This window comes from Hyperolius riggenbachi, chromosome 2, assembly GCF_040937935.1.
Source record: "Hyperolius riggenbachi isolate aHypRig1 chromosome 2, aHypRig1.pri, whole genome shotgun sequence".
Taxonomy (NCBI): domain Eukaryota; kingdom Metazoa; phylum Chordata; class Amphibia; order Anura; family Hyperoliidae; genus Hyperolius; species Hyperolius riggenbachi.
Genome location: NC_090647.1, coordinates 121,069,141 through 121,091,610, shown reverse-complemented (window position 1 = coordinate 121,091,610; position 22,470 = coordinate 121,069,141). Strand labels below are relative to the sequence as shown.

Below are 22,470 nucleotides of genomic sequence, written 5' to 3'. Positions count from 1 at the left end.
AGGTGCACACAGCCGCAATTAACTTTGTTATACTACAGCACCCACTCCTATAGCCATTGCCAATATGTGTGTGGTGCTGGACCCCTGAACTGGTGCCGGAATGGGACCTGGGAACTGAAGAGGTAGGTGCCCAGGAGCAATAAATGGAGGCCAAAAATATGTGCCAGTCTGCACTGTGTATGGATTCCGCAAGTATGTTGCATAGGCACAGTCAGCGGGCAACATGGGACTCGTTAGATCAGTAAACTATAACCACATTGCCTTGGATGGTAGATACAAACTCTTAACTGAATTTATAGCTGCTACCATAAGGTTACACATCACTGTGTCACTGGATCTAATAATTTACAGCTTGAAGCCAATTATAGCGTATAAGCACCATAACCGCTATTTCTCAAATCTACGTTACATAGTGGCAATACCTAAAGTGTTTTACATGTACTGAACAGTTTTAGACAGAAAATAGTTGATACAGGTTGAATATGATTTACATGTATTCACATAATATAGCCACTAGTAAATTGAATATTGTATAGCCGCTAATGAATGTTAAGCCTAACGCAAAAATGCAGTAAGGTTAATTTGGCAGCACAAGAAGTGAAGAAATGATTTCCACTAGGATAGCCCAAAATGTTGCCATAGCCGTCAATTGATGTAGCGGAGGAAGTGAAGAAACAATAAGTGCCAGGTAATAGCAGGGAAGCGCACCGAAAGAGTGGAAATTATAGCCGGTGGATTTTGGTAATAGCCAGTGGAATCTGGCTAATGCTATTGCCATGAAATGCACCCAATTTTTGCAGTCAGCGCAGGGAGAATTAATGAAGCGGAGAAAATACATTGCAGTTATAGCGGTGCCCAAATCAACTTACTCTATTAGCGTGTTCGCAAAAGCAAGCCATAGCACCATAGCCGATAAACATCAAAGCCTCTCTAATACTCTAAAGAGAGCCATAGCAGCAGGCGCAGACACGAGTTACAACGGCTTACGTATAGCCGTTTAATGCGCCCATTTTATACAGCCTGCGCCGGGACCGAGAGATGTAGCCGGTAAATACATTGACGGAATAGCCGCGCCCATTTCAACTTGCGCTTCAATTAACTGATCCGTGTATAGTAGTGTAGTGTGCATAAATACCTTTACATGAACGATGTTTGCTGAAGGTCCAGAGATTTGTCCGAAAATATAGTTGTCATTTTCAGTCATTTTTTGACAGATCGAGGTTCAAGGTAGGTCCTATATTAAGATTCCAGCTAGGCAAAAAGTAATGCATTAAAGTTAACTTTTACAGATAGGAAAGCATTCCATACTTGGCTAACCTTCTCTGGTTTATAGTCCCTGTCAGCGCACAGAAGAGGAGCTGGAGGTCATCTTTGAAGAGCTGTTACATATCAAAGCCGTCGCTCATCTTTCCAATTCGGTCAGTAATTGTACACATCGGGATATAGAGCCTGTTCTTCCTTTATCTATTTTAGAAATGATAGATTGTAAAGTTGTGTTTCACTTATTTGGTTATTCTCACGATATAGCCAAATCCACTATGTAGCGAAAAGTCTTTATCAGTGTCACAAGACATCCTTCTATCCTTAGCATCCTAAGCAGTGGTAGTCCTAAATATTATCATTATTACCATGATTATTATTTTTTTTTAAACTTAATTTTTATTAAGAAAAGCAGAATACAAAACTTGAATGTATCAATTATATACAGACTTTTTTTTACATCAAGATGCAAAAGTTTATGCAGAAGTAGAATATAGATTAAAGAGAATCTGTATTGTTAAAATCGCACAAAAGTAAACATACCAGTGCGTTAGGGGACATCTCCTATTACCCTCTGGCACAATTTCGCCGCTCCTCGCTGCATTAAAAGTGGTTAAAAACTGTTTTAAAAAGTTTGTTTATAAACAAACAAAATGGCCACCAAAACAGGAAGTAGGTTGATGTACAGTATGTCCACACATAGAAAATACATTCATACACAAGCAGACTGTATACAGCCTTCCTTTTGAATCTCAACAGATCATTTGTGTGTTTCTTTCCCCCTGCATCTCTCATGCACTGAAGTTTCAGGCTGCTCGTTTCTTCCTGCAAATAGCTCTGCCTGTGTCTGAATTTCCTCAGTATGTGAAAGCCCAGCCAGCTCAGAGGACGATTCATCCAGCTTGTAAAAGATAAAAGAGAAGAGAGAAACTGCACTAATCTAAATATCACACAGGCAGTGTGCAGAAAGGGGCCTGAAAGGGGGAGTTCATAGCAGAACCACAACACTGAAGAACTTGGCAGCCTTCCAGACACAGGCCGACAAGTCTGACAGGGGAAAGATACATTGATTTATTACAGAGACTGTGATAGCAGAAAGTGCTGCAGTAAGCCAGAACACATTAGAATAGCTTTTGGAACTTGTAGGATGATAAAAAACAGGATGCAATTTTTGTTACGGAGTCTCTTTAAAGCAAAACAAACCAACATGACTGACTTCTAAACTTATCAGAAAATTGTAAGGTACCCAACCCAAGATTTATTGCAAACGATTCAGGAGTGTAGAAAGCCGTCCAAGGAAGAGGGGGGGTATCCCCCTCTCTCTAATACCCAGGGAAAAATATCATAGGACAGACATATGGGAGTTTCAAGACTGGCCAGGGAGATGAGTCATGATCTATGCTGACCAAAGACCTCAAATCTGAAGGTGTTTATCCGAACTTCGAGATAGGGAATGAGTCATAGCTACCATGATTCTTTTTTATTGATCTATGGGGCACCATCACCTTTTTTAGCACTGTACAGAGTAAAGCCGGGCCAAGGCAGAGGCGAGAGAGGCTCCTGCCTCAGGGCGCAGTGTAGGAGGGGCCGCACAATTCACTCATCTATCACTCCACTATTGTGTTTGAAGCAGAGAGAAATAAGAACTGGGCACACATGGCAGCGACTGCAAGCCAGATAACTAGAGATGAAGGTGTTGGGGGCCCTGGGGCGCCTCTTAGTCTAATAGCAGTCAGTGTGTGACGGCTGGGGTGGGAGGGATGGAGGGGAGCACTTTGGTGTCTCAGTCTTGGGTGTTGGAGGACCTTGTTTTGGCTCTGGTACATAGTAATGTGCAGTATATCACCGCAGATAAGCCAACTTTTTTACATGAAAATTGTGGGCTAAAAGTGGGGGGTTAGCTTATGCACAGGTGATAGACTGTGTGCAGGGCCCCCTATGCAGTGGGTTGGTTGGGAACATACTGGAAATCATAGCTACCTCCCCTCACTCTAGCTTTCATCCTCATGTCTCCATTGCAGCCTCTTAAGCCTCTCAGTCTCCTTGTAAGATTTTTGTTTATAATATCAATTTAGTAAAGTACTGTAAATATTGTCTTTTTTAGGTAAAGAAGGAATTGGCATCGGTGTTAGCATTTGAATCTCATGCCAAAGCAGGAACCGTGTGTAAGTAGTTCATCTATTAGCTAACGCTCTCTACATGGGTGGACAATGTCAAAAATCGGACGCAGCAAGCTATCAACACCTTCCTGATTATAATTAGATTGTGTAGAAATTGACTGAACCACATTGTGTACTTGACTCCAATTAGATTTCAGCAGATTAGTTGATGAATCTTGTCATCTTGCTTGCTGCTGGCATCCTCTGTGTTGTTTGAAGTCATGTCAGGTTGCTTTAAGAGATTCTGCATCCACCACACCAACCAGAGCTTGTTTGAATTTTCTTACTGCTACTGATGTTACTCAGCCACATCACTCTATAGTCCATGCACTCTATATGATTCCACTTTCCAAACAGCTGTGCACAACAAGTACGGCCGGGAGCATTATGCGCGTGCACAGTTTAGAAAATCCAGAAATACGCATTCCCAGAATGCTCCAGGGTGTTGCAAATAGCCATGTGGGAGCGCAGTCAAGGGAGGCACTTAGGACAGATGACGCACCCTACTCCAACTGGATCTATGAATGAGGGCTACAAGGGGACCATGGAGGGAAGGAGGGTGAAAATGAGGCACCCCACAGTGTCTATGGACACTAAAGAAGCCCCAGGTGTGCCTAAATTCGTAAGTGCTGCCCACAGAGAAGCCATCTAAGGCTCTGCACAAGCCGAGTTCCCCCCTTTTTTTCGGTGTTCAAAAGTACCTGAAGTGATATAGATACCGTCTCTTATTAGCCCCTTGATTTTTCTTTCCCAGTGTTCAGCCAAGGTGATAAAGGCACGTCTTGGTACATCATCTGGAAGGGATCGGTGAACGTGGTTACTCACGGCAAGGTAACATTTCTACACCACAATATAAGTTGGTTGTACATCTGTGAAGTTGGTGTTGTGTGAAGCCAAGTTATATCATTAGGAAAGCAAATAAAAAAGGTATAAACTTACAATTACACGAGCAAAAGAATTTCTCTAATAACAGAGCAATCCACACCAGGCATTTGAGGAACCCATGTCAGGGCCCTTTCACACCAATAGCATTCTCATCCGATTTTCAGGACACTGGAGATTTGCCAGTCTCGGTTTCATCACCTTCATAATAGGAATTGCAGGAACACACGCAGACTGAATCCGTTCTGAGTTATCCCAAAAGGAAATCGCTGACCTTGCTACTTATGTTCTTTGCGATTGATGTCAATGTACAGAAAATATCAAAATGCAAATAAAATAAAATTTTGCATTACAGTCGCTTTATTGTGTGACAGAACCTTGTGATTTTCGGTATGAAAAGAGCCTTAAAGTGGTCTGAAACTCAGCATTTCCTCTTAGTTGTAAAAGATTATCTACAGCCTTAAACCTACTATCAGAAGAAAAAAAATGTAGCATAACAACATTCAAACAGTTAAACACAGCACTTTGTTCTGCAGTGGAAAGCTCCTTCAGCTTGTGATTTGCAGGTCAGTGCAGTTCCATTTCAGCATTTGGCTGGCTGTAACTAATTGTAGCAACAGAGGAATGTAAACAGCACAGATAAGACTATTAAAGTCACATATTACAGCCAGCTACTTGTTAAAAAGGGACTGGACTGAGCTGATATGCAGAGACATATGGGAAATTATCACTAGATAGCTGCTGTATTTATATATTTAATTATATTAATAAAATGCAATGGCAGCTTTCAGAGCAGATAAACTGTACATTGGGAACTTGTAATTTGTAAACGGGCAATATTACTTATGCACAAACGCATACATGGTAACTAAATATGTAATAAAAAGTAGGAAAACACATTTATATTTAATGTAATGTCAGAGTTTTATTCCACTTTAGGGAGTGTTTTGGTAAGGTAGCAGATGAGTAACGTGTAATGCATTGCATGTAATGGATTGCATTCTGCTTACCGCAGTTTAGTGAAACCACCCCTATGTGCTGCCAAAAAGTAGTTGGAAGTAGTATTAGGGGCTTAGGTGCTATTATGAGACAACTTAAATAAGGGTGGAACCAGGTAGCTTTTCTGGTTTCCTTTTCTTGCATAGCTACTGTATTTATATATCAAAATCTATATAGTGATCACTTCTCAGAGTTCATGTAGCAGACAAAGGAATGTAAAGAAAAGATAATGTTATCACCTCTTCTGATGTGACCAGAAGCTTCCACTGAAGCAATGAACTTTCCACTGAAAAACAAAGTGCTGTGTTTAACTGTTTGAATGCTGTTCTGCTGCATTTTCTATGCTGTAAATAATCTTTTAGAGCAAAGAAGAAATGGTGAGTTTCATACAACTTTTAAAATGAAAAGCCACGTAAATTGGTGTTGGTCATGGATGGAACTTCTGACTTCTTGGCCACTTAATTTGCATGATGGAGTAAGAGAGCAAGGAGTTAATAGGTTGGAAGAAATAAATAGTGTTAGTAATGAAATCTAAAAGATATATAATAGTTACAAATAGTGATTTTGCTTTTCAGATTATATCATGATTGTGGGTTAATGCTGGATACTGTAGCATCAATACGCCACCCCACGTTTGTGCATTGCACTCCAGTGTACCCCCCCCCCCTCCGTGTTAATGTGTGAACATAGACATTGTAAGGTAGTTGGGTGCTGGACAAACACCTACAGACTTTTGAACACCGCCAAGCCGAGCAGCGACAAGTAAGATTACTTCAGTAAGTCTAGATGCCAGTTTCTAATAGGATTTAGGTTTTAAAGCTCTAAAGCTGCTGAAGGGCTAATTTATGATTAGTATACGTGGATTACAACAGTCAACTGATATTTAAACAACATGGTTTTTACTCAATAAAAGCACAACAAAACCTTAAAGCGGTATAAAACCCTGACATAATATTCAATAAAAACATGTTTTCCTACTTTTTATATGCCATGCGGTTATCATATTTGCTTTTATGCAAAAGTATTATTATTCATTTAGAAATTATATGTTTCCAAAGTACACTTATTTTACTCTGAGAGCTGACTTTGCATTTTATTTATAACTGCTTTATTCATCCTCTAACTTAATCAGAAAGCATCAGAAAGCATTTATGTTTGTCTGACTTTGTTCAGGGGACCCGGCAGTGTGAGAGAAGGCTTTGTTTACATTTCTCACTTGATGCAATTAAACACTAGATAACATTATGTAAAGTTCGGAAGCGGACAGCTCTGCTGGCAGGGAAGCTTCTAAAGCCTGTGTTAACCCTTTGAATGCAGTTCTAGTAAAACATAAAATGCTGGTTGTATATAATATGCTGTAAATAATCTATTAGAGCAAAGTAGAAATGCTGGGTTTCATTCCGCTTTAAGTAAATTAAATAATCTGAATTCAGCTTGATTTGAATTTGAATTATTCTCTACGGTTGATACACTAGGCACAGTTTTTTGCACATTGCTCTTTTGTATTTTCAAAATTCCCACTTATTACTGTAGAATGTATTTTGCTTATGTTCTATTTGGTTTCATATTGCTGATTTCTGGATTAGGGTTTGGTCACTACACTTCATGAAGGGGATGACTTTGGGCAGCTGGCTCTGGTGAATGATGCTCCGAGGTCGGCCACCATTGTGTTACGAGAGGACAACTGCCACTTCCTGAGAGTGGATAAACACGACTTCAATCGCATCCTACGGGTCAGTATATAGCATATACAGGATGCTATGTACAAGTCCTATCTATATCTATCTATACATCATCATCATCTGCCTCTCTATACACTATTGCCCACAGGATGTTGAGGCTAACACAGTCCGTCTAAAAGAACATGGCAAGGTGGTTTTGGTCCTGGAGAAAAACCCACAAACATCTGGAAACAACCTGCAAACGGCAGTGCCTAGCAGTCACAAGTAGGTTTGCACAATGACAATAACTGACTGAGACAATGTTAAACAGTGGTCCATTTATTTGTTCAAAGTACTCCCATCACTTGACTCAAGAAGCTAAAGACAGGTCTGCATTATACCAAGTATGCTTACCACATACTTCCTGCTTTCATGGAAGCAGACATATTGTTAACATCCTGTGTTTACAAATTAGTTGCTCTGCCGTGGCAGAGGAGATTCCTGTGCTGAAACAGCTGAGAGATCAAATTATGGTGGTGATTAGTCACTGATGAGGGGGAATAAGACAGGCTAAACTCTCTAAATACATACTGGGTGTATTTCTCTATGTTTTCCTTCTGTCCTGTGCAATAGTTCAGGTCCACTTTAAATGTATATAGAGGCTGCCATGTTTATTTCAGTCCAGCAGATTTCTTGCTTCAGTGATTTCTGAATCACTTTCCTGAAACCAGCATGCAGTTAGTGTGTTCACAGAGCACCTGATCTGCATCCTTTTTTTTCTGGTCAGTGGTTTAAAGCACTGCAGACAGAGGATCAACAGAACAGCCTGGCAACTACAAGATCAGTAAAGTGCTCATCACATCATTCCAGAGATTAATACCCAGTCAAATGCTTCACTGTTAGCCAAAGGCCCCTCCTTCTACCTTCCTAGTGGTTGCTCACCTGGTCACATGATCCTCTTCATACCTGCTGCAGACAGCAAGTTTCCCTTGCAGCACTCTGCTGTCAGGTTTGGTTTAATAATCTTGGCACCATAGATAATAAATAAAAAGAGACTATAAGATAATGGTTAAAAAGAATTGCACAGCGGAGGGTCATATATCAAATTATCCAAAGACACTGCCAATAATAGCTAAAGTGTGAATATCCAAACATGAATAATCAGCTTATGCTAGGCCTACGTGGCAACTAATTATATCATCTAATGTAATAGAGACTATTAGATGGTATAAAATCTTCTTATAACTTACTTGTTGGATAAGATAAGGATTAAGATCAATTTGATATCTGGAATGGTTATCTGGGAAGGCTGACCCTTTGCAGCAAAACTGGAGTACTCCCACATATTCCTCTCAGCAAAATACAGTCGTTTTCTTTGCTTTTCTACTGGTTTAACAATATTCTTGTATTGCTCATAAGTAATACAATTAGAAAGCATTTTACATTGTACTTAATGAATTTACCTACTGCCTATCAGGGGCGTAACAATAGACCCTGCAAGGAATGCAGCCGCAGGGGGCCCAGAAGCCACAGAGGCCCTGTGGGGGGAATTTATTTTCCCTGTCCTGAGAGACTGACAACTAAGAGCATGGAGAGTAAAAACTTTCTGCTGTCTGCACAATTGTTCTAATGACTGCATCTGCTCAGCCACTGATAAAGAATCATACAAGGTTTTGCAGACAAAGATTTGTAGAAAGATTTGTAGAAAGTCTTTATTCAGTGTGCAGCAGGCTCTTGTGTACGGCGCTGCTTACTACCCCTCCCCAAGTGCTTTGTACTGTAGTGATGCTGGAGAAGTCTGGAGAGCCAGTTCTGCTCCATCAGAGGTGGACAGAGTGAGTGTAATAGGCAGAGGCTGGGAGCACACTCGTCTGTCGGTTTTCTGTACGCATTTCCTGCACATCATGTGTGTCTGTAAGTGTGAATACACGCACAATTGATAGAGAAAATGCATGCAGTGCTTCATTGCTGTCTGTTTTTATCTGCATGGGGAAGGGAAAACACATTCAAGTGTGCACTTCTCAGTTTACCTGTGCAGAAAGCGAGGGGTGGGGAGGGGGGGGGGGTGGTGGGTTAGGAGAGCCCCATCCAAAGTTTTGCAAGGGGGCCCAGTGATTTCTAGTTATGCTCCTGCTGCCTATACATGTATCACAGTCACCTCAGTGGATGGTTTCTCAATTGATCTCTTAGTATGATCTCCACTTACTATTGTCAATGACACAGTTCAGCGTTGGGATATTATGGATTTTTGATGCGTTAGGCCATTCTTACACCTGGACAGAGTGCTGCAGTTCGATACTCCGCCCCCCTTGCATTGCACTGCAACGCCAAAAAATAGATTAATTGATCCCCTAAATAAAGTGAAGTACTAGAGTCATTTTTCTGTAGTTGGTGTCTCTTCACTTTGGTTATAACACTTGCATGTATGTTGCTTTGTTCTTTAATAGTGTACATTTTTCCATCTAGGTACACAGTTATGTCTGGCACCGCTGACAAGATTCTGGAGCATTTGCTGGAGACAATGAGGCTGGATTCAACGCTTAACAATCCTGAAGGTAACGACACCAATCTGTACTGACATGTACAGAGGAACGTCAGTGCAAATAAAACGTCAGTGCAAATGAACGTCAGTGCAAATAAAAGGAGGAGGCCATTTTACAGCAACATTACATAGGAATGATGATTCAGACCAACAAAATCCTCCCCAAGTTTCTTCTCTCCCTACATTATACTCCTCATACTCCTTTCAGCACCTGCCTGCCAAGCACAATATAATTGCCCCCTGATTAACCACGGGTTGACATTACTTTTCCACACCCTAGTTTGAAGCAAGAAGGCCCATAAGAAAAGATGGAGTAAGAGCTGTTAGCTATGACATAGCAACAAGGGATGGAGAGGGTGTGACCACACATGATCACCTGGACCTACCTAGAGCCTTCACTCAGCCACCACTTAATTTACTTCTATAGTGATCATTAACAAACTGTTCTCCTCTCTCTGCTTACACCTCTCTCACACTATGGCTCATCCTGGAATACTAGTCATGGTGCTACATTTCATGTTATTACTGGAGGAAGAGTGCCAAATATACACTGGATCCTATGGCTCTGTAGCTGCACCACTGAGTGTTGATGTAGTTTGTTTACTAGTAAAATCAAAGTGCAGCAATTAACATAAGTACACTAAGACACAGAAGCAAAAAAAAAAACACCCAAAAAAATATGTATATATATAAATAATTGTATGTATAGTATGGATAAATAATAGAACATTAGTGGCAAAAAAAAGAGTCTCATATTTTTGTTTTCATTTTATATAGATTTTTTTTTTATAACATTGCATCATTCTGTCATATTTGCATTTTACAAACTCCGTATTTTAAACTATGAAACATAGCAGAGCTAATGACCCTTCGAACCTCCCTGCAGTACAATCTTATCTGAAGCTGCCTGTCACTGTTTCTTTGATGTATAAGTGCTTCAGAAAACAGCACCGTCTTGGACTCAAGTTGGGTCAGAGCTCAGAGAAGCTCTTTTGCATAGATAACAACTGAAGTTTCTTAACTCTTCCTGTACTGGAAACAATATGAGACTCTTTTCTTTGCTACTATTGTTCTATTTCTTAGCTGTACTACACATGATCTCATACATTTATTTTCACTTCAGATTACGTTTAAGTTATGTAAAGAAAATAAAACACTTTATTGATAAAGTGTGAAAATATCACCTAAGAGAAAACTTAGTAGAAAAAAGGAATTGAAGGGCCCTTAGAGTCAATAACTGGTGGAAGCCAATTAACCTACCTGTGTGTTTTTCTGTTACCATAATTCTGTTTCTATTCACAAAACTTCTCATACATTACTTATTAATCACCTAATTGATATTGAATGAATTTCAGTATGACTTTCTTTTACCTTAAAGGGACACTTAAGTCAAACCAAAAAAATGAGTTTTACTCACCTGGGGCTTCCAATAGCCCCCCTGCAGCTGTCCGGTGCCCTCGCCGTCTCCCTCCGATCCTCCTGGCCCCGCCGGCAGCCACTTCCTGTTTCGGTGACAGGAGCTGACAGGCTGGGGACGCGAGTGATTCTTCGCGTTCCTGGCCACAATAGCGCCATCTATGCTGCTATAGCATATATTATATACCATATAGCAGCATAGAGGGTGCTAATGTGTCTGGGAACGCGAAGAATCACTCGCGTCCCCAGCCTGTCAGCTCCTGTCACCGAAACAGGAAGTGGCTGCCGGCGGGGCCAGATGGATTGCAGGGAGACGGCGAGGGCACTGGACAGCTGCAGGGGGCTATTGGAAGCCCCAGGTGAGTAAAACTCATTTTTTTTTGTTTGACTTAAGTGTCCCTTTAATTGTATTGTATTTTTACTCTTTGGAAGCTTAAACAGTAACATAGATAAGGTGAAAACAGGTGAAAAAGTTTGTGAATCATGCCCATTGTGGAAATCTAACCATAACTTTTTGTTTTTAAGAAGTCATATACTACTTCCTGTCTCTGTAAATGTTGGCAGCAGAAAAGTGAAATTATACCAAACATTTTAGCATTGTCGGGGGAACAGGAGTTTAAATAGAATCTCCCTATCGAGTATATTAACTCCTCTGTAGCTTCAAAGTTAAGATTTCACTTCACTTTGATGAAATTGTCTTGTGCTTCTTCTAGGATAACCAGTGAAAAGAATTATCTCCAGTAGGAACACAGACAGCAATAAATACCCAATTGAGGTCCAAAGTAGTGTTGATGCTTGAATTCGGGTAACTGAAATCGCCCGTCACGACACTTCAGCACCCAGACAAGTGGACAGAGTCAGGGGGAGTTCACTTATTTGCATGTCACATGATCCTGTCCACTTGTCTGGATGATGAAGTGTGGTGATGGGCGAATTTGGGTTTCTGAATTTCCATTACCTGATTACCTGAATTCGAACACCAACACTAGCAGCCACAGCTGAATCAAAAGTTTACTAGGAAATTGGAATTCCCTTTTAAAAACACTAAAACTGAATGTTGAATAATATGTCACAAGTAATTTTCTGCCTTTGTGAGATTTGTACCAATTTCTATAATGTGAAAAATGACTGTTTGGTTATGACTGGAAGTGAAACATTAACATTCTTTCTTTCTTCTCAGACTCGTTTGCTGGTGATTTCCTCCTGACTCATAACGTATTCATGCCAACAAGTCAGTTTTGCCAAGCACTGCTCCACCAGTATCCTGGGAATGTGTAGAAATTTCTGGTGTAATTTAGTGTGTCAGGCCGCTGTGGAAGAAACAGCAGCTGAAGTAGACCTTGTAGTTTGTAGCTAACTGATTCTATTTCAGCTGCTTCCCTAAGTGAAAAAACAATTTCAACTACTTATAGGACCACTATCGTGAAAAAGTAGGCAGTTAAAATCTTCCCGAACCGACAGGTTTTGGACCAGTCCATCTCCTCATAGGGGATTCACAGGGTTTTATTTGTTTTCAACAGCATCTCCTGAACAGCAGTGTAATTGCCAAAATAGTAAGATACCAGCCGGCCTCCCTACTCACTTGCACACTATTTTGTCAGTTAGACTTTGCAACTGCTGTTCAGGAAATGCTGTTGAAAACAAATAAAACCCCGAGAATCCCCCATGAGGAGATGGAATGGCCCAAAACCTGTCGGTACTGTCAGATTTCAACTGCCTATTTTTTTTTGCGATAGTGGTCCTTTAAGTTCTCCACTTAAAGCTGAATTATCACAAGTATCTTCTGTTTTAAAGGACTTCCGAGGCCAAATTTAGAAAACAAAATGAAAAAAGTTAGATACCTGCATCAGTTTGGAAGGCACGGAGGACGCCGTCCACGCTCTCCGTGCCGTTCCGCCGCGTCCCCGCCGCTCAATAGCCCCCCGAATGGCTCCCGACCGCACGGCCTGGGTCGGGCTCTCCTGCCTGCACAGAGATGGCCGCCGGAGCTGGCCGCGGCTGCGCAGTCCGCATAGCCGCGAGTGCGGCTGCGCAGCTCTAGGGCCAACCCCCCAATCCACACTACAGGAAACAGCCTGTTACGTGGATCGGGGGGTTGGCCCTAGAGCTGCACAGCCCAGAGCAGGGACAAGGTCCTCCAGCACCCAAGGCTGAGACACCAAAGTGCGCCCCTCCATCCCTCCCACCCCAGCTGTCACACACTGATTGCTATTAGACTAAGAGGGCCACAGGGCCCCCAACACCTTAATATCTAGTTATCTGGCTTGCAGTCACTGCTATGTATCCCCTTTTCTTATTTCTTTCTGCTTAATACACAATTAGGAATGACAGCTGAATGAATTGTGCGCCCCCCCTACACTGCGCCCTGAGGCTGGAGCCTCTCCAGCCTATGCCTCGGCCAGGCCCTTGCACAGCCGCACTCACGGCTATGCGGACTACGCAGCCGCAGCCAGCTCCGGTGGCCATCTTTGTGCAGGCAGGAGAACCCGACCCAGGCCGTGCGGTCGTGAGCCGTTTGGGGGGCTATTGAGCGGATGGGGACCCAGCGGAACGGCACAGAGAGCGTGGACGGCATCCTCCGTGCCTTCCAAACTGATGCAGGTATCTAACTTTTTTATTTTTTTTTCTAAATTTGGCCTCGGAAGTCCTTTAAGAAGGCAAATCACACCAAGCATTGCTTTTTAGTAGGATGGCTTTTCGGTCTCTTTTAGTCCCCTATAGTTTACTAGTAGTTTTGGGTCACACTGCACTGCTTGGTTACTCTGTTGTACTGGTCCAGGCCCTATCCCATTGAGCCATTTAAATCCCTGCCATGCACTGAGGAGGGCCAAAAGTCCCAAACAAGCTGTCTGCATGTGGGGTTGATGTGTCTCTATAAAATGTATAAGCTATAGGCTTGCTATACACCAGCGGTCCTGGATGTAAGCCTGGCTTCAGGGGCATAATGAGGTAATTTGCATATTTAATAGTGATGCATTGTGAGTAACTACAGTTGTTTACTTAAAGCTGAATTATCCCCAATGTCTTCTGTTTTCAGAAGGCAAATCACAATAAGCATTGCTTTTCAGCAGGAGGGTCTCTTTTTGGTCTCTTTTAGTCCCCTATACTTTCCTAGTAGTTTTAGGTCATCCTGAGTCTGTTAACATCCTGAGACATCCTGAGTATTCTGTTAAATCTAACTACTATAGTTGTTAGTGCTGTAAAATGCAGTTTTATATGGCTCCAGTTGTTTTTCAACTCATTTAGTAAATCATTCTCATATAGTGCTGAGCTTATCTCATGTGCTTTTTGTTATCCTGAACTTCTCTGAAAGAATACTCACGCCTATACAGCTTTACCCACAGCTTATGAAACTGGCGGCAGTCTGCTCAAACTTATGACTTGTATAAATAGAGCAGAATGGGCTGTGAAAATAACCACTTACAGAACAAAAAATAGCCCCAACTTACTTCCAACAAGGAGCCTCCCGAGGCAACCTAGGCAGGTGCCTGGGGCCTAGGGGGCTTCAAAGGGCCGTACTGCCGCCTTTTTTGACCACATTCCCTCCTCAGTTTACCAGAAAGACTATTATGGTAGGGGGCAAAGTTACTAGGTTGTCTTGGGCCCCGTTTCGTCTTAATCCTTTTCTGCTCCCAACAAGCTCACCTAAAGCACCTGGCTGCAAATATCATTGAAAGCAGAAATATCGTTCCAATAACTCCTTATTATCACAAAATGAGTGATTGCCTGTAGGTTTCATTTTAGTATCCATAGGAAATCTATCAAGTCTTGTATAAACTTGGTAATCCACATGTGTTACAGATCCACAGGAACTTTTACCCACCATTATAACTATGAGTGCTTTTTTGATCTATAATGGTTCTTGTGTTTCAAATGATGTAGGATACACTGAATACTGAGGCAAATAGAACACTGCTTGATTGAAAGAGATATAGAGGTGTAGTGTGGCAGTTGCAGGGAGAGACTGTCTAGGAAAGCACTGTATATACTTGAGTATAATTCGAGAAATTTAGGTCTGATTCACTTCATAAAAGTATAGGGGTTGACTTATACACGAGTCATGGGCAACACTGAGCACAGTGAGTTATGTGTGTACTAATAAGTGATATTCTCATTGGCAGCAATTTACCCAGTGGTAAATGATACCTTGAGTAAAGTCCTGGCCACAACAATTAACAAGGAAAGGGGCGGGGGGTGCAATAATGGGCTGCATAAAATGGTGTAAATAATTGCAGCACTTGGGAGCCTGAAGGAGGTATTGGCTGCACTTAAGGGACAGGAGGGGTTAATAGTTGCAATATTGTATGCAGTGCAGTCATTAACCCCTCCTGGTCCCCAAGTGCAGCCATTAACATTCCTGGGTAGACTTATACTTGAGTCAATACAAAAATTCCAGCTTAAGAGGGTTGAATATTGAAGTCGACTTATACACAAGGTTGACTTGTATTCGAGTATATACAGTAGTTCAGTGAGGGCTAACCTTGGCACTCCAACTGTGACAAAACTACAAATCCCATCATGCCTCTGCCTCCCTGAGTAATGCTTAGCGCTGTCAGAGTATTGCAATGCCTCATTGGGTTTGTAGTTCCACCACAGCTGGAGTGCCAAGGTTAGCCATCACTGCGGGTACTTGATGGTGTTTATATATGTTCCAGAGTTCTCTCATCTGCACTGCCATTTATCAGATACACTCAGGGATCTTGTGTTCTCGCCAAGACAAGTGCTCACATCAGAAAGCAAGTTGACTCAGAGACTTGGGCCCTTATTCAATTCACTTTTTCTCCTAAGTTTCCTCCAAAGAGAACCTTTTTCATCAAAATACATTTTAAGTACTCTGCTATTGAAAAAGTACCAAAAAGTAGCTAACAAAGTAATGACAAAATTATTCTGTGTATTTTCTTGCTTCCTGGTGGCTTGAGGGGCATTTTATTGATAAGGTGTGAAAATATCACCTAGGAGAAAATTTAATTGAATAGGGGCCTTGGTGTTCTACCTGAGAGAGTTGAGAAATAAATAGGTGTCCACAAACGATACATTAACTGCTTTATGACAAGCTGACTTATAAAAACCTCCTGCTAGAGCCTCTTAATGGCTCTAGGACGTTTTTATAAGTCAGACAGTGGTGCTGCGCCCCCGCGCCTGCACATGCATCCCCGTGCACGTAAAAATAGTGGAAAAAAAAACACCAAACAAAAAATACACCTTAATTTATAAATACTATATTGTCACCATACTACTAGGGACAAAATTAAAATCTTGTGATAACCAGGACACATAGACAGATAAAATGTGTGGGTTTTATGTACGGTAGCAGTGTTTATATTAGAACTATAGGGGATGAAATTGGAGAAATAGTGTATTTTTTACATTTTTTTCCTTGTTTTTCCCTTTAAAATGTATAGAAAATAAAGTAATTACTGTAAACAAATATCAACCCCAAAAAGCCCAATTGGTGGTGAAAAAAAAACAATGTATAGATCATTTCATTGTGATTAGTAGTGATTAAGCTATTGGCAAATGAAAGGGATGAGCACTAAAAAGGTGAAAATTGCTCTTGTCCGTTAGGGTAAAAACGCCTTTGGGGTGGAGTGGTTAAAAAGGTTTTCCAAAAACAATCGGTTGTACAGAAAAATCTTTGAAAAAAATTTTGTTGAGCAAGACGTGATCGTACCTCAGTTTTTTTCTATAGAGGTCAAATGAGAGAAACAAAGAATTCTGATTAATGTTTCAGCAAAGTGAATGGTGTAGGACGTGTTGCCAATTTTTTTGATTTATAGATCCAGCATTTATTTATTTATTTTTGCGCTTTCAATTATTTTTTTTTTCACAATCAGGGAAAAACAAACAGGTGTGTTATACATTGCTCACGTAGTTACAATCAATCAGAAAAAAAATGATTGCAATTCTCAAATTGAGAAGATGGTTTGTGGCCACCTAAAGGCTGATGAGCTCAGTTCAATGCAATCTTTCTATGGGAAGCACAGGGCTTTGCTGGACTGACAAAAAAAAAGGTATTTGTGTTTTGTGCTGGTAAAGACTGCTGTTCAACCATTTCTGTTGTTTGTTTGAGTCAAACATTAGGTTTGCACCCTGTAGAGATGCTTCTCAAATTAAAGGACAACTGTTGTGAGAGGTATGTGGAGGCTGCCATGTTTATTTCCTTTTAAGCAGTACCAGTTGCCTGACTATCCTGGTGATCCCCTGCCTCTAAAACATTCAGCCACAGACCCTGAACAAGCATGCAGCAGGTCAGTTGTTTCTGACATTTTTGTCAGATCTGAGAAGATTAGCTGCGTGCTTGTTTCTGGTGTTATTCAGACACCACTGCAGCCAAATAGATCAGCAGGGCTGCCAGGCAACTGGTATTGTTTAAAAAGAAATAAACATGGCAGCCTCCACATACCTCTCACTACAGTTGTCCTTTAAGTTTAGCTAGTAGCTTATCTAGTGGCAAGGATTGTGTTCATATTTTTTTACGTTTTCTGTACACAGTGTAAATAGCTTGTAAATAGCCTTTACATCACAAATGAACCCTGTTGTTAGTGCAGCACAAAGACTGTCTCCAGACTTGCTTTGCACTGTGTCTATCTCAGAACAGAAAAAGCACCCACTACCTATCCCCCTGTGTTACAGTAGTTAACTAGGCAAATGTTCTATTTAGTTTCTCAATGTCATTTGAAATGAATCTGTCCACGATTGACCTTAACCAAGCTTCAGGTTTAATGAGGAGCCAATGGAGATGAATGAACCTGAGAAGGCCACCTACTCTCTTCACAAGAGAGAGAACATTGTGCGACTAGTCAGCCTCTGGGTAGCACTGTATGGGCAGTTACTGGAGGATGAGCCAAGTGCTAAAAGCTTTCTAGAGGTAAGTAATTACAATACAATGTGCTCCTGACTACTATATGTGCACATATGCAGGAGTATGAATGGGCAAACATGCAAAGATATCAGTTCCAGTATGTTTTCTGAAAAAGCTAAATAGAAGGTAGTAGGTGCAATATATAGCAGATCTTGCTTGTTAAGCGACCACCAAGCATCCAGAAATCGACGATCAAGCTTGTTAGTTGTTGCAATGTTATGCTTCAATGGAATAAAAATCCCCAGAACCTGAATCACTCAAAGCCTGTGCTAAAGCAACCAGGTGCCAGATTGCACAAGCCTGAGATTATGTTCAGTGCTGTGTATTCTAGATGTTTGCAGTTTGTCACAGTCATATTTGGTGCTCTATTCAAATATGCCAGAACACAGGTCCTGCACCAAAACCCCACGGCAATAGGTCAAACCCCCTCATCCCAGGACAGCCAATCAGAAATAAGCATTTATGCATCTTAATGTAGCCTAAATAATGGAAATGTATCTGTAAATGGTTGCCACTTGTAAATTGATATCCTAGACCATTGTTTAATGAAATAATTTTTTTATATTTTTGGTTTAGAAACTCTCAGAATACATTAGTGGAGACTCCCGTTTGCTAGCTTGCTTAAAGGAAAATCTCCAGGACAGAAGGAAGACTAAAACGTAAGTAAATTATAGATTTCCTGTAGCATATGAAGGCTGTAGTATTCCAAAGGATCTACTGCGAGGCTTCATTATATATTTGAACTGTGATAGATCAATTGCCTGTCTTTTAGTAGTGATTAATACCTGTAATAAGTATAAATCATTTGAAAATATACATTAGATAACCGTATTATTACTGTATATACTCGCATATAAGTCAAATTTGTAGGACAAAGAAAGTGTCCCAAAAGTGGGGGATTGGCTTATATGCGAGTCATGTGTGGGGGTAAAGTTACCTCTCCTCATTCCTGGCAACGTCTCCCATGCAGCTCTGCTTGCTAGTTCTGTACTCAGCTACTAGAGGTCAGCATGGAGTACAAAGCTGCAAGGGAGATGGGAAGATGGCTGCCCACTAACCAGAAGACACTGAAGCCTGGATCTAGCAAGTGCAGAGCTGCAAGGTAGACAGGAAGATGGCTGCTGAGGAGAGGTAGCTATATGTACACTTCACAACACACTGCACCATATGCATTCTATACATACTCTGCATAATCATACACATGCACTCTGCATAATCAAACAAATGCACTCTGCATAATCATACACATGCACTCTGCAAGCATGCTTCACTCTGCATCACATTCACCACATACAGGGGAAGTCACTCTGCCTACATACAGGGAGTAAACTAGAAGGACACATTGGTGGGTCGCTTATCCATGGGTCACACATTATTAGAGTGTTTCAGGGGAAAAATTTGGAAGGTCGGCTCATACACGGGAAGGCTTATATATGAGTATATACGGTAGGTATCACTTTTGAGATTTATTCTCCCTTTAATTCACCAAATCCATCTGGTTGATCGGACATGCCAGGTCCAGCTTTATGCCAGGTCCAACCTTATGCCAGGTCCAACCTTTGCTGATTCACACTGAGAACACCTCCCTGCTCCAATTTGTGTTCTCATTGAGCGTGGGCTCCCCCCGCTCTTCATGACCTCATCAATCCACTTTGGATTCCATTGTAATGCGAAATTGTGGTAAAAATCGTAATTAATTTAGTTTGTACACATAATTAGAAACTGTAATTTTGCATTTTTGCATAATTTTCTGCCAACTTTAGCGAAAGCCCCCATACATGCCATTGTCACCAATTTAAAAAACATTTTTCCTTTGCATTTTAATATCAATTTTCTCAAAAACGACAGTCTTTTTTTTTTTTTTTTTTTTTTTCACTTGGTCCCACTCTTCTCCTTAAAGGATACCTAAGGTGACATGTGACATGATGAGATAGACATGTGTATGTACAGTGCCTACCACACAAATAACTATGCTGTGTTCCTTTTTTTCTCTGCCTGAAAGAGTTAAATATCAGGTATGCACTTGAAACAAAAAGAAAAAGAAAAACCGAGAGCCCAATATAGTGCAGTAAGTCTAACAATTGTTGGCGAAATAATTAACAGATGTGGATATACTCACAAACACGGGTTACCACATAGGCAACCACTTGAAATGCAGGTGGGGAGTATTAGAACCTGACCCCACTCAGGTTTAAGAAGTCGCTCTCTGTAGATAGAAAGAAGGGGACAGTCCCCTCCACCCAAGGTGGACTATATACTGTGCAAATTTGGACAGAGGCGCCAGGCAGGTTAAAATGGAATTTCTTATCAGTGAGGGTCACACTGTAGTCACTTCCTGTCTGAGTCAGGACTGAGTCAGCCACTTACATACCTGATATTTTGTGCAAATTTGGACAGAGGCGCCAGGCAGGTTAAAATGATCTAAAAACAACTAAAAAGGAGGAGTACAGGTGGACTTACCTCCTGAAATGATGGACAATCGAGATTGTTCAAGTCGCAAATAAGAATTAATTTTGGCACTCTGCAACGCGTTTCGCAGGTATAACCCGCTTCATCAGGCAAGGAGTGCAAGCTCAAAAAGGTCCAATAGTGGCAATGCGCCTCACAGAGGCGATTGTCCATCATTTCAGGAGGTAAGTCCACCTGTACTCCTCCTTTTTAGTTGTTTTTAGATCATTTTAACCTGCCTGGCGCCTCTGTCCAAATTTGCACAAAATATCAGGTATGTAAGTGGCTGACTCAGTCCTGACTCAGACAGGAAGTGACTACAGTGTGACCCTCACTGATAAGAAATTCCAACTATAAAACACTTTCCTAGCAGAAAATGACTTCTGAGAGCAGGAAAGAGATAAAAAGGGTCAATAGTTTATAGATTTTAGCTCTGGCATACTTTAATGAATGTGTCATTGAGCAAAAACAATAAAACAGTTAAAACTTAAAAATTAGATTTAACCACTTTCCCCCCGCCCGTACGAATTTCTCCGTCCCTTTTTCCATCCTTTAACCCCCAGGGACAGAGAAATCCGTACTTTGCGCACTCCCGCCGCTGTCTGCGCTCCCGCTCGTAAACACGCCACCCGCCGCTAGTAAACACGCCGCCGCCCGCTCGCCCGGAGATTAATGAACGGGAAAATCCATTCCCGTTCGTTGATCTAAGCCCCGCAATGATCCGCTGCTCTCCGATGGGCAGCGCGATCATTGTGATCTTACCCAGCCTCCAAGTACTTCCTCCAAGCTTCCGGAAGGACGCTTGGAGGTCGCATTAAAACAAAAAGTTACTGTGGCCATCTTGTGGCCAAATAGTAAACTACACCCTACACATTTTTCACATACAAATAAATTACTTTTACACAAAAAAATAACTCATTACCTCCCACACTCCCAATTTTTTTTTTTTTTTGTAATTAAAAAAAAAAAAAAAAAATGTACAATAAAAAAAAATACATAAATAGTTACCTTAGGGACTGAACTTTTAAAATATTTATGTCAGGAGGGTACAACACTGTTACTTTATAAACTATGGGCTTGTAATTAGGGATGGACGCAAAACTGAAAAAAATGCACCTTTATTTACAAATAAAATATTGGCGCCAAACATTGTGATAGGGACAATTTTATAACAGTTTTATAACCGGAACAAAAGGGCAAATACATTTCATGGGTTTTAATTACAGTAGCATGCATTAATTAAAAACTATAATGGCCGAAAACTGAAAAATAATTAATTTTTTCCCAGATTTTTCCTATTTTCCCATTAAAACACATTTAGAATAAAATAATTCTTGGCATAATGTCCCACCTAAAGAAAGCCTAATTAGTGGTGGAAAAAACAAGATATAGATCGTTTAATTGTGATAAGTAATGATAAAGTTATAGACGAATGAATGGAAGGAGCGCTGAAAGGTGAAAATTGCTCTGGTGGTCAGGGGGTAAACCCCCTCAGTGGTGAAGTGGTTAAACATTAAAGAAAACCGTGGAGTATCTTAAAAAGTCTCATTTTTAGGAGAAGGAAGATAGATACAATCATTTGTTTCATTTGTTTATTTTCACCTCGAGTGTCCTTTTATTTTCTTATAAATGTTGGTGACAATAGCATGTATGGGAGCTTTGCTGTTGACTCCTAAAGTCGGCATAAAATTACATGCAAATTACACAAAAATTACGCAAAATTACAAATGGATTACATGAAATCAATTGAATGTCCAAATCGTAATTATGTATAGCTGTAATTGTGAAAATTTACGTGAAATTTCAAGTAATTATAATTATCAGATTACAACCATCACTAAAACTGAAGTACCAGTTCCTCCAAAATGTGCTTCTTCTGCCTGCCTGCCATTGATTAGTTTCAGACATCTCTGAGATCTCGGACTCGGATCCAGGGGTCCAGCACAACTGAAGATAACTTTGTTGAAACTTAACTCAGTGCAGAGCAAGTATCGATTTTCCTGCTCAGTTTTTGGCAGATTTCATCACTCTGATTGAACCGGATGGGAATCTGTTGCACAGATCAATTGTAATGTGATTTTTATAGAAAATGGATCAAAATGATTGCTCGGTCCAGACAGTGAGGAAGCAGCAGTAGATCAGCTGTAGATCAATGTCCTATAGCTTTGCTGTTTGATTGATCTTCATTCTGAAACCTATGTCAATGTGCTGTGTGTGACTTGAATCAATTCCTCTCTGATC

General features: G+C 40.9%; 1 protein-coding gene across 3 annotated transcripts in view; it reads left to right on the top strand.

The window, feature by feature from the left end:
* RAPGEF3 (Rap guanine nucleotide exchange factor 3) overlaps positions 1-22,470 on the top strand; it is a 182,557-nt gene that overhangs the window by 121,050 nt on the left and 39,037 nt on the right. For all 3 annotated transcript variants that reach the window (XM_068267305.1, XM_068267307.1, XM_068267308.1), the window contains exons 6-14: positions 1,334-1,418; positions 3,365-3,425; positions 4,174-4,250; positions 6,887-7,033; positions 7,131-7,246; positions 9,428-9,516; positions 12,100-12,178; positions 17,637-17,787; positions 18,358-18,440. In XM_068267305.1, coding sequence (XP_068123406.1) covers positions 1,334-1,418; positions 3,365-3,425; positions 4,174-4,250; positions 6,887-7,033; positions 7,131-7,246; positions 9,428-9,516; positions 12,100-12,178; positions 17,637-17,787; positions 18,358-18,440 — 888 coding nt within the window. The remainder of the gene's footprint in view (positions 1-1,333; positions 1,419-3,364; positions 3,426-4,173; positions 4,251-6,886; positions 7,034-7,130; positions 7,247-9,427; positions 9,517-12,099; positions 12,179-17,636; positions 17,788-18,357; positions 18,441-22,470) is intronic.